General features: G+C 45.2%; 1 protein-coding gene across 3 annotated transcripts; it reads right to left on the minus strand.

Annotated features, from left to right (window-relative positions):
* Positions 1–3,600: 3,600 nt before the first annotated feature.
* Positions 3,601–6,770, minus strand: LOC123148508 (translation initiation factor IF-2). Of its 3 annotated transcripts, none has more exons than XM_044567936.1 (7): positions 6,359–6,768; positions 6,024–6,184; positions 5,661–5,852; positions 5,387–5,539; positions 5,008–5,145; positions 4,755–4,886; positions 3,601–3,823 (listed from the first exon to the last, which is right to left on the minus strand). In XM_044567936.1, the coding sequence occupies exons 1-6, from the start codon at positions 6,433–6,435 to the stop codon at positions 4,762–4,764; spliced, it is 846 nt and encodes a 281-aa protein (XP_044423871.1). In that variant the 5' UTR covers positions 6,436–6,768; the 3' UTR covers positions 3,601–3,823; positions 4,755–4,761. The 3 variants fall into 3 exon arrangements, with proteins under 3 accessions (XP_044423871.1, XP_044423870.1, XP_044423869.1); XM_044567935.1 differs by having other exon boundaries at positions 6,024–6,237; positions 6,412–6,765; XM_044567934.1 differs by having other exon boundaries at positions 6,024–6,770.
* Between the last annotated feature and the right edge of the window lie 5,379 nt (positions 6,771–12,149).

The raw sequence follows: 12,149 nt of genomic DNA on the forward strand, positions 1-12,149 counted from the left end.
TTGGGCCTGGGTGCCATGATTTTAGATCTGAACCGTTTATGTTTTCACCGTTATATCTATGTTCTAGATCTGATCTTGCAAGTCATGTTCACCTATTACGTGTTATGATCCGTAAACCCCGGAGTGACAATAGTCGGGATACTTTCCGGCGATGACCATAGTTTGAGGAGTTCATGTATTCACCATGTGTTAATGATTTGTTCCGATTCTCTATTAAAAGGATGCCTTAATATCCCTTAGTTTTCTTATGGACCCCGCTACCACGGGAGGGTAGGACAAAAGATGTCATACAAGTTCTTTCCATAAGCACGTATAACTATTTACGGAATATATGCCTACATTATATTTATGAACTGGAGCTAGTTTTGTATCGCCCTAGGTTATGACTATTATATGATGAATATCATCCAACGAATCCATCGATCCAATGCCTACGAATTTTCTACATATTGTTCTTGCTAAGTTACTACTGCTGTTGTTACTATTTCAACTATTACAAAATCATTGCTACCACTGTTACCGTTACTATTGTTGTTACTACTATTATCAAAACTACCATGGTACTTTGCTACTGATCACTTTGTTGCAGATAATTAATCTACAGGTGTGGTTGAATTGACAACTCAGCTGCTAATACTTGAAAATATATATTTTTGGCTCCCCTTATGTCGAATCTATAAATTTGGGTTGAATACTCTATCCTCGAAAACTGTTGTTATCCCCTATACTTGTGGGTTATCAACAAGCATAACATAGCATAGCATAGGGGAGTTCATCATCACACGCATAGCTTAGGGGATTTTTTAGTACAAATTGTAATTAAACATAACCAAAATTTAAAAATCATAGCGTAGATCTACTCATCGCTGGAGTTCTTGTCGAAGCCGCTGTCGCTGGGCGGGGGCTCGTTGCCATGGAGAGTGTTGTAGATCAACGTGGAGCAGAGAATGGCATGTAGCTGGAACTCCTCCAGGAGCGTCGACACGCGTGCGGCCGCAACTACATCTTCCGCTGCAGTGGCCTCCTTCGCGTGGAACCAAGCGAGCTTCGCCTCCCTACAGCGTTGCAGCGCCGGATCGAAGATGTCGCCGAGGCGGCAGAAGTTGGCCCAAGCCGAAGCACCGGCGCTGCAGGTCTTGGCGTCGCGCTTGCATACCGCCTCCCTCCAATAATCCTACACCTACGAAACAAGTTACGAAAGGCTACGTAAACTTCCCTTCGATAGTTCTCTTCGGCCCCCTGATTTTAAGTGGGGTGTGCCCGTCCTCCCCCCATCCTAATCACAATCTACCATGTGGCTAATTATGTAGCCTTTCGTTAACTCGTTCGTAGATGTAGCATTGTTCCGCCTCCCTCTGCCTGTCTGGCACGGGAGGGTGGAGGTCGGAGCCGCCTGCCTTGTCATCGTTTCTACTCTTGCGGGCGATGAAGCCGCTGCGAGTGTCGAACCCACTGCGGTACCCGAAGCCCCCACGGGCGTCGAAACCCCTATTGCCACCACGCCCCGCACCCGTTGTCGCCATGGCCACGAAGATCCGGTCGAGCAAACCACGGCAAAATGCTGCCAGAGGGGAAGGATTTGCGGCGGAGATGGAAAGGGGAGAAAGGGGACAGATACCCTAAATCGGCCGGGCGCCAGCATATATACCGGATGCGAAGGCGGTATATGGGTCGGGCCGTTTTTGCGGGATCTGCTCTGGCCGGATTTTTGGGTTGTCCCGTAAATCGACCAGAAAAGCGTAGTTCGCCGGCGTTTAAGGGATCTGCAAGAGATGCTCTAAGGCGTGGAGGAGAAGGGAATAGAATGAACTAGTAGTGGCATTTGGTGTATATATAGTAATTTAGTGGGAGGGTAAAATCATCATTCGCCAATTTGGAGCCAGCTCCCGCTGCGAGAAGCCCGAAATGGCAGTTGTGGCTTCTGGGCCTATTTCGTGGAGCGCTCCGAATCATGGCTGCTTGGAGCCGGTTTGTTTGGGCTCCGGCTTTTAGGGATTGTCTGGATGGAGCCCTAATAGGCAGGTCCTTACTCTGGCAACGATCCTGGCCTCGAGCCTACAAAATCCAACGCCTAGGATTGGTGCCCGAGTGACAGGTTTTTATGGAAGCCAACCAAACAGCCCCTAGAAGCTGGTGGAGCCGTTGTTTGAAGACCAAACGAACACACCCGGGTTGTTGGTGAAAACCGGAAGGTTGGAGTTAGGCTAGCTATAGTGGGGGTAACTTAGATAGTAACTTAACACATCCCAAGATAATTTTGTTTATATGACAATTATTTAATGAGGAGAGAGGTGCTTGAAGTAACATAATATGTTACTGTAACATAGCGACTCCTGAGGTAAAATGAGTCTATAAGGCAATAAATGAAACAAACTATGACACTACTACTAAGATACTTTGCACTACGGAGGGAGTAACTTAGACTAGTGTCATACATATGACACTAGTCTAAGTTACTTCCCACTATGACCAGCCTTAGAGATTGCTGGTGCATGTTGGTGTGTTCGCCGCATGACAATTGGGAAACGATTCTAGAGGCAATCCAATGGCGCGGGGGCGCTTGAATCTGACGGCCACGTGGCGACCAGCCGGAATTTGGGCCTAGCGTTGGCCAGCTCGTCATGCTTTATTATTCTTTCCTCTGTCCTTTTGGGTGCTATATATATGACGCCGCGCGTGTTGTCATAGAGGAGGTGCCCTTTATGTAAGTCGTTGATCTCTGCCGCCCGTTTCCTATCCTAGACCGAGGGAGAATCCGTTTCCCACAAGCAGCCGCAAGAGAAAACGCGACCAGCCTTCCGGCGACGCCGGGGATCACGCATACAACCAACGATGTCCCAACTATACGCTGCCCTGGTCGACGCCCGTGCGTGCTGCGGAAACGCCTCGTGCCGTCGTCGTCAAGACGTCAACGCAGCACGGGCACAAAAGCTTCCAGAAAGGAAAGGACGGGGGGATCAAAAGCAGCCACCAGCCCTCCTACGGCGACCTACCTTTCGTCCTCACACCGCTGCGTGGTACTCTTTCAAACTAAAACCACGACGAGTAATTTGGAACAGAGAGAGTACATGTAAATGAACCATAAACGAACATGTGATCACATCATCAGCAACGCGCGCATCAAGAAACTCTTCACGGTCAAATCAAAAGAAACGGGAGCTCCTCCGAGTCTCCCACCCCACGCAGCACGCCTCAGAATTCCTCCAGGCTCCCTGCACCCCACCAATTTTCTCATCTCAGTGCCAGGACAATGGCCGCTGAGTCGCTGACCCTGATGGCTCCATCAGCATGACACCTTCCAGAAGCGAAGACGACTCCATTGGCGCAACCGGCTTTCCCAACCAGGAAGAGCGGCTCATTCATATACACTTGTCAAACAGCTGATCACATAATGAGCCGCCCCTCGTCGGTTCATCATCAGCGACGACAGCGACGGCCCAAAATTGATGTGGACACTACACATAAGTGCCCACACACAGTGCCAACAAACATCCGCAAGGGGCAAAACATGCTTAATGCCAATATATTACAAAAGAATATGACTACTATACGTATTCGGGCAATACCTTACACTGGCCTACATATGCAAACTCGTTAATCTGGTATGAACACCATGAAGAATATATATATATATATATAGTATGGGTGTAGAAAAATATACACGCAGGCACCGGGAAGACGGGGCCGCTGCAGCCAAACTACAAAATGAGCCGGACAAGGCACAGCTACTACTTACTGCAACTTAAAAAGGGCTAATGTCGCGAGCATCACTTATTTTGCACCATCATCATCTATTCATCTCGAGAGACGATATCTCGACAGCCTGGAAGCATGAAAGGAGGAGGAGGTGTCACCAAAAAATGGACGTCTCAACCAAACGTTGATCGAAGCAGATAATAAAACAAGGCGTGTGATATGTATGTTCTTATTGCTGTTGACATTAATGTACGAAATATGTATAATTTCATCAGAAGTTTGTCCCTACATGCAACCACCACAATGCCTGGGCTACTTATGCTTATTGCCGTCTGCATCATATGAAATAATGTTTATTGTTCTCAGAGTTTGTTTTCTTATCCAACTACCACGATGCATGCGCTACTAATGTTTATAGTCGTTGAGATTATTCGAAATAATATTTATTGCACTTTGATGTATGTTTTCATGCCTAACTATGATGATACATTAGAAGAAGAAAAATCAGATAACACACTGAGATTGATTGAATTGACTTCACAAAGAAAAGTAGGGCTGTTTTGGGGGTTGCTACACAAAAGATACAGACGATCGACTCAGTATGAGTAATTCATAAGAAACTTCAAAGCTGGACCAAAGAAAAATCAGATAAAGTGGGTAACTAACTAAGTTCTACAGGAAAATCAGATAAAGTAGGTGTAGATGATCGAACGAAGTTCTGCTACTAAGCCACATTCAATGTGGAGTAAAGGAAATCTGGATTCATAACAAGAAGAGATATGTCTATTGATCTCCTCAAACCATTTCTTCAACCCCATAAAGGGTGGACCATGTCAAAAGGAATTTGGGCAGTGGACATTCTACAACCACCAAATTTTAACCCACCAGGTATTCAAACTAAAGGGTGAACTCTGTCAAAATGACTAAGCGTGTTGAGAATGCAACTAGGAAACCATGGCTTGATAAAAAAATACGGAGTACTAGTAAGATAACTTCAATTCACGCAAAAGATTAATTATTCTTTCACAATAAAGAATGAACATACGAATGTGCATTACCTTGTCTCTATCTGTTGCCATTTCTTTTGCAATATTCTCCACATTTATGATACGGATTGGATGCATTGACACAATCAGGATTGATTTCTTCCGTTGGCTCTGCTTTCATGACAGCCTTTCCCTTTCTTGAGTCTGAAGATAAACAGATACACAGAAAACCATAAATATGGTTGTCAAGGTGGACCTTAAACCAAAGCCTCACATCCATGCATACATACACTGCTAGCAGGTTCAGGTGACTAAAAGAACGCACCTGGCTTGCTTGTAGGTGTTGATGGCGCTTCGTTCAAATGATCGAAACAGTACTGGGCGCATATATGGAATGGGTTGCCCGCATTTGGGCACCTCGGATCGACCTTCCAATTTTGCACCACGGCGCCATCCTTCCCACCTGCAAGGGCACTGGTGTCAGTTACAACAATAAAGCCCCAAAATGTGACGATTAAACAGAACTTAATTGAGCATCTGCAGCTAGAAAGAATGAAATCTCATACGAGAATCACCAGAACTGTTATTGAAATATAGACATTATAATTCAGCATGCCATTGCAATCCCACTGATCCCACAAATTAAGACAAAGCAAATCCATATGAGTAGAGGAAGCCCGGTACTAGTAGTATATTTGTTCTACCTTTCTTGCGCGGCGACTTCTTATCGGCTTTCTTCTGCTTCTCCAGTTCCTTCATCTTGACGGTACAATGCTCTCCACATTCATGAAAAGGGTTGCCGGCATTCGGGCACTTTGGATCCGCCTTCTTGCTGCCCCCGGACTTGACGCTGCCATCTGCACGCAATCAACCGAGAGATCATGGTAATTCTGAGCACCGAAGTGCATCAACTCGAGATGACAACTAGCACATACGTAGATGCAAGGAGGGCAGGAGCAAGTGAAGCAAAGGAACAACCTTCCGAGGAGGAGGTGGAGCGGCCGGAGTGGCGGGAGAAGAGGGAAATGGGGGATTTGCCACCCTCCGACGAGCGGCCGCCCTCGACCATCTTGGCGAGGCAGTGGTTGGTGCAGACGTGGAACGGGTTGGCCGCGTTGGGGCACCGGGGATCCACCTTCTTGCCTTCCCCGTCCGAGGAGCCTTCACGCACTGCAGCGGTAGCATGAGAACAAAAAAATCAGTTTTTTATCGTTCGCAATTGGTCAATTTCATACTACTACTACTCCTACTAGATATGAACAGTACTGCTTCTACGACAACTATCTATGATTAAGAATTTGGGGACGGACAGGGAGGGAGAGAGAGGGGTTGGTTGCTCACGGAAGACATAGAGGGGGAGGCCGCCGGCGGAGCCGCCGGCCCTGTCGCGGCGGCGCGTCCTGGGCTGCAGGTCGCCGTCGCTGTGCGTCCTCCCGTTCTGGCCCCCGAGGCCCGGCGGCACCGGGGGCGACTTCACCGCCGGGGGCGCGACGGGGCAGTACCCGGCGCAGCGGTGGAAGGGGTTGTCGGCGTTGGGGCAGTCCGGGTTGACCGCCTGCTGCCTCGCCCCTCCCGCTCCGTCGCCACGCGGTCCAGCCCCGTTCTGCGCCGCGGCGCGGCCAGGCTGCGGCGGCGGCGGGGGGGACTTGCCGGCGGGGGCGGCGACGGGGCAGTACTCGGCGCAGCGGTGGAAGGGGTTGGCGGCGTTGGGGCAGGCCGGATTGACCGCCCGCCCTCTGGCGTCCTCGGTCATCCTAAACCGGCCAGCGGCAGCCCACCCACAACCTCCTCCGGCAAGAACCTCCTCCGCCTCCGCTAGAGCAGCAGGATTCTTGACGCGTACCCAAGAAGACGCCGCAGGTAATCTAAAGGGCGGGGTTTGAGGCCGGAACCGCGGCGAGGGGGAGGAGGAGGACTCGAGCGGCTTGGCTTCCTTTTGTGCTGGAACTTGGACCGGAGACGAGGGAAGATTAAACGGACGGAGGGGGGGTGGATTAGGAGGCCGAAGGGGTCCAATCTGGTGTGGTAGTGGTAGCTGCGGTCCAACCTGATGGTCCGTTTCCACGTCTCTTTCTTCCCGGTTCCTGCTCCTTCTTCCTCGTCGTCGTCGTGATGTTCCCTTTTCTTTTCTGCTTAGCTTTGTCATCGTGTTACCACTGTCAAGCTTGGCTACAAAACAAGAAGAAAAGAAAAGGAACCACCTCATCTGACCTTACGGTGGACCAACTGCCCTGGTTGATGTGTGAATGTGTGATCTAGGGATTTTGCATGGATTTTGCCTTCTCAAAGACTTGGCAATACCAACCTCAGTTCAGTACTGTGGTGGCTACCTAAAATGCCATATCTACTAGTAGTTTAAAATTTCATCAGAATAAAAATCAAGAATTTTTAGAAGAATTGGTAGAGTATAGTGGCTAAAAACATGTGATCCAATGAAGAGTCACATGTTATGTTGTTATTATAACCAACTACATCACGTGTAATGTGCGATAAAATCACACTAACCCTACTATTCGAAAGTCACGGTGTGAGAATGACATGAACAAATCATCTTCATCATCTCAATCCGCACAAAACTTTCCAGGAAAATTACAATTCTCGACAGGTCACTGCATGTCCTTATCTGTTGTAGAGTAATGACGACGACAAGTTGGGGTGTGTGGACAAGCTCCATGGAGTTGCCTGTTATTTTTCAAATTTTGAAATTATAATTGAAAGTCTTGGAAAAGAGTCTTGAATGTTTTTCTTTTCTATCCACGTGGTTCTAGATTGACCAAATTCCACTATCAAGAATGATAATCGAAAAACAAAAATATAACTCGCATGTAAATGATGTGCTCTACATGCATGTCCATATTTTGTACTCCCTCCGTTCCAAAATAGATGACTCAACTTTATACTAATTTTAGTACAAAGTTGAGTCATCTATTTTGGAACGGATGGAGTATTAATGAATGTTTTCATTTCTAGGTACATAAAATACAAATATGTGGATCTCATGTTACCGATCCACATTTTTGTAGCCTAACTATTGGAATATTTCTTCATGAGACATTGTAAATGTGCGTCTTTCATCTAAATGTACAAATGGAAACAAAACTGGATTTGATTAAAAAAACAAATTTAGAGCTTACGGGTACTTTTAAGAATGTTTTTTCAGAATTTCAAAAAAAAGACTGTTTTTTCAGATTTTTTAATGCGGCCGTTGGTAGCTTTTGCCGATCGAGCACTATTGAATGAAAACGTTGTACGATCTTACTTGAACAGTATTTGTACTATAGGATCATACAGTTGCATCCTTAAGGAATGAAAGCGTGGTGAGGTGTAACAACATCACGACTGGCCAAAAGTCAGATTTTGTACTAGTTTTAATCATAGTAGTTAATTGCCAGTTTGTTGTAACGACACTTATTTTAGTGGTTCAGCATCAATCTTGTCCCATATATGCCTTATATCAAATTTGCTAACATTTAATTTGACAGAAATATGGGTAAGGAAGACAAAAGAGTTTTGATTTAGTTGAGATATGATAAAATTGTTTTGATTTCATTGAGTTAATGCAGGATGTGGTTTTGAAAAACTATCGATTTGGTTTAGATTATTCTAAATTAATATATTTATGTTGGTCTTTTTTTGTACGACATTGATTGGAGTTACCAAAAATATCAATCTCTACTCCTAAAGAGGACCGGTAGCTTCCCATCACGGCTTATTTTCGCCTCACTTCCCATCATCATTCATTTCGTCTGGTTTATTTTCATCTCACCTCCCACCACCCCCTCTTACTGGTTTATCTTCGCCTTACCTCCCACTACCCTCCCCCACTGGTTATTTTCGTCTCACCTCCCACTACCCATCACACTGGATTTTTAGTGAACAACTAGAAGAACGCCTGTGCGTTGCAGCGGGGCCACATTAACTTTAAGAGTTCAATATTAATCAAGTTAATACTACATTTAATGTTCTCATTCATATCAAGTGACATTGGCGATCTTTTTTACCATTAAATCCTCACACACACACACACACACTCTCCCTCCCTCTTCCTCACTCCCCCCCCCCTTCTCTCTCTCTCTCTCTAACACACACACATATCCATCTTATTGGGTACGAGATGTAGAAGTTAATTGTTTCCTTTGTTTGGAGATTGATTACCATCCGTGAGTTAAGCTGAGTACTAAAGAAGAATCTGATTGTGATACGTGAATTGATTGTTGCCTTGTACGTTTGGTTTTGGTATTTAAAGATTGATTACCATTCGTTAGTTGGGTTACCAAAGAAGAAATCAATCACCATATGTGAATTCATTGTGTTACCAAATAAATGTTGTGTTTGTCCGGCCAGTGGGAGGGGGGTGAATAAAAGCCCGACGAAAAAAAAAGACGAAACTTGGAGGTGGGATCGTCACTGCGGGGGAATTGGGAGGTGGGAGGGAGGACGAAAAAAACCAGGGGAGGTGAAATGAAAATTAACCGCGGAGACTACCAACTGAGACATTAGAAGTAGAGATAACGTACAAATCCACTCTTTCTTGCAAATCAGCACTTTTCTAACGTACAAAAAATCACATATCTAACTTTACTAATTTACCCAAATCAATTGTCAGACCCTCCTCAATGCAATTTGCAATTTACTTTAGGAAACAAATAAGGGATTTTAAGAAAATAAATAACATACAAATCTTCTCTTTCCTACCAAATCAGCATTTTCCTAATGTATACTAACTTTCTTAACTTATCCAAATCAACAGTGCAATTTGCTTTAGAAACAAATAACGGATATTAAGAAAATAAATAACAAATTTGAATGAAACTGACATGTAAATCATGATGCGACTTGATAGCATTCTCTTCACGGTTTTTGTCGCCTCACCTCCCACCACCACCCATTTTGTGTGGTTTATTTTTACCTCATTTTCCATCACCCCCTCTCACCGGTTTATTTTTGTCTCACATCCCACCACCGCTCCCACTGGTTTATTTTTGTTTCACCTCCCACTAACCCGTCCCAATGGATTTTAAGGAAACAATAATGTACAAATTCACTCTTTGCTTGCAAATCAGCATTTTCCTAACATACAAAAAATCACGCATCTAACTTTCGTAATTTACCCAAATCAACCAAACCTCTATCAATGCAATTTGCTTTAGGAAACAAATAACGTACAAATTCACTCTTTCTTAGCAAATCAACATTTTCTTGACGTAGAAAAGATCACGGATGTAACTTTCTTAACTTATTCAAATCAATTGGTTCATCCCATCAATGCAATTTGCTTTAGAAAACAAATAATGGATATCAAGAAAAAGAATAACGGATTTGACGTAAACTAACATGTAAATCATGATGCATCGTACACCATAGAAAACAATCTCTATTCCTAAAGGGGGCTTTAGTTTCTTCTCCATGGTTTTTTTCACCTCACCTCCTACTACCAACCATTTCGTCTGGTTTATTTTGCCTCACTTCCCATCACCAACTCTCATTGGTTATCTTTCCTTGCAAATCAGCACTTTCCTAATATACAAAAGATCAATGATATAACTTTTCTAATTTACCCAAATCAACCAATCCATTCATCCCATCGATGCAATTTGCTTTAGGAAAGAAATAATAGATTTTAAGAAAACAACTAACGTACAAATCCACTCTTTTATCCCTTCACCCCATCAAGTCCGCCGAGGACGCCGCTGTTGCCGTCGCCACAGCTTCTGCCTGGCCTACTGGAGGGTATAGCTCATTTATCCCGCTCCTACTGTTTTCTGTTATAGCCATGCTAGCGTTATACGTAGATGTGTCTGCCATTAGCGTAGTATGTGCTTGTGTGATCCAATATCAGTATGTTATTAATTTTGTCAATGTCATGCTAGTGTTTTATTCCTGGATTAAATTAATCGGAAAATTGCCTTTTTTGAAATAAAACCGAACCTTATTCATTAGAGATAACCGTTACATTGTTTGTGAAGATCATTACAATTTCATTTAGAGGCTCCTCAAAATAGTCTGAAGTCAAAGAAATTCCAGCTAATCTAGCAAGTTCATGAGCTACTTTATTTGCCTCTCTATAACAACGTTCGAATCTAGTCATGACAAGATCACATGCATAGTGAAAGTAGTCCTTGAAAATTGCCGCCGCCGCACCCGCTGATTGTCCTCCGTCTCTATCACCTCCAGGTTGTCTGAATTGATGATTATGCGATTCCACCCCGCCCTTTGCGCCAGTGTTAGGTCAAATTTGAGTGCTAAAGCTTCAGCCATCAGAACATCCGCACATTAGTCAATTTTTCCATTTCCTCCTGCAATAAACCTACCTGAGATGATGCATTTACAAAATTGGATATGAGGGCTATGATCCCCATTGATATCTGATTTGCATTCTGAGTTAATTCCTTGTGCACCAACTACGACAGTTCACGTGACAGGAGACCATGGCGGGAGCTAAAAGTTCTCTCCCGCCAACCGTTTCTTATTTTAGGGGTCTTTGTAAAAAAGAGGGATCCCATAGATATAGCGGAAACAACATGGACTTTGCAGGACCCCGTAAAAAAATTAAAATTAGCGGACGGCCGATTTTGCAGGATATACTCAGGCGGAATAAACGAGCTCGTCTGATGGCTTTTTTGCGGGATATGCTAGAGATGCTTTCAAAGATAGAGATTTCAGAAAAAAAAAACAATGACGAGGGTATCATCATCACCATCGAGACCACCGTCATGGCCGGTGGCACCTACGTAATCCGGAATTAAGCAACCTTAATTTCTTCGCCGAAACAGCTGAAGCTTCCCTTCCTCTGCACGCTTTCGTCCCTCAATCCCGCGCTGCGTTGGTGGCTTGCAGTCGCATGGCGCGAGCGAGCGAGCGAGCGAGTGCGATCTTCAATCTGCGCCCTTTCCGTCCGTCGCCCGCCCCCACCCTGACCTGCCTGCACGCACTCGATGACGCAGCTGACATGCGCTCTGACATCCCCGTTGTACGTTGTGGGGATCCTTTTCCCGTTACGGACCGACCGACCGATCGATCGATCACAGCCGTCGGTGGCACCACGACCCCGTCTGGACGAAACGGTCGAACTGGTACGACCCCCCGTCCGAGACCGTAAGCCGTTCGATCAGCCCTAACAACCGGGGTCTGGTAGGTTACCGGTAAAAGTGGAATTAATAAAAGACCAGGTAGTAGTACGTGTACTACTAGCACACCGAACCGCTTTATGCACGGTCGCACGGCTGCGTCCGTGTAACTTGTGTCTCTGGTTCAAAGATCGCGTGCAAAAGGAACTCGGAATGGTCCGTGTGGAGCAGCTGGTTGTCTATTGTTTTGATTTGATTCGATGAGCGGGACAAGAAAGAGGACACTTGATTTGATTCGGTCGCCCACACACACACGCACACATTGATTTTGTTCTTTAAAATGAGCTTCTGTGCACATGTGTTTCCACGGTCCACACCAAACGCCACCTAACTACTCTAC

Source organism: Triticum aestivum, chromosome 7A (genome assembly GCF_018294505.1).
Source record: "Triticum aestivum cultivar Chinese Spring chromosome 7A, IWGSC CS RefSeq v2.1, whole genome shotgun sequence".
Lineage (NCBI taxonomy): Eukaryota > Viridiplantae > Streptophyta > Magnoliopsida > Poales > Poaceae > Triticum > Triticum aestivum.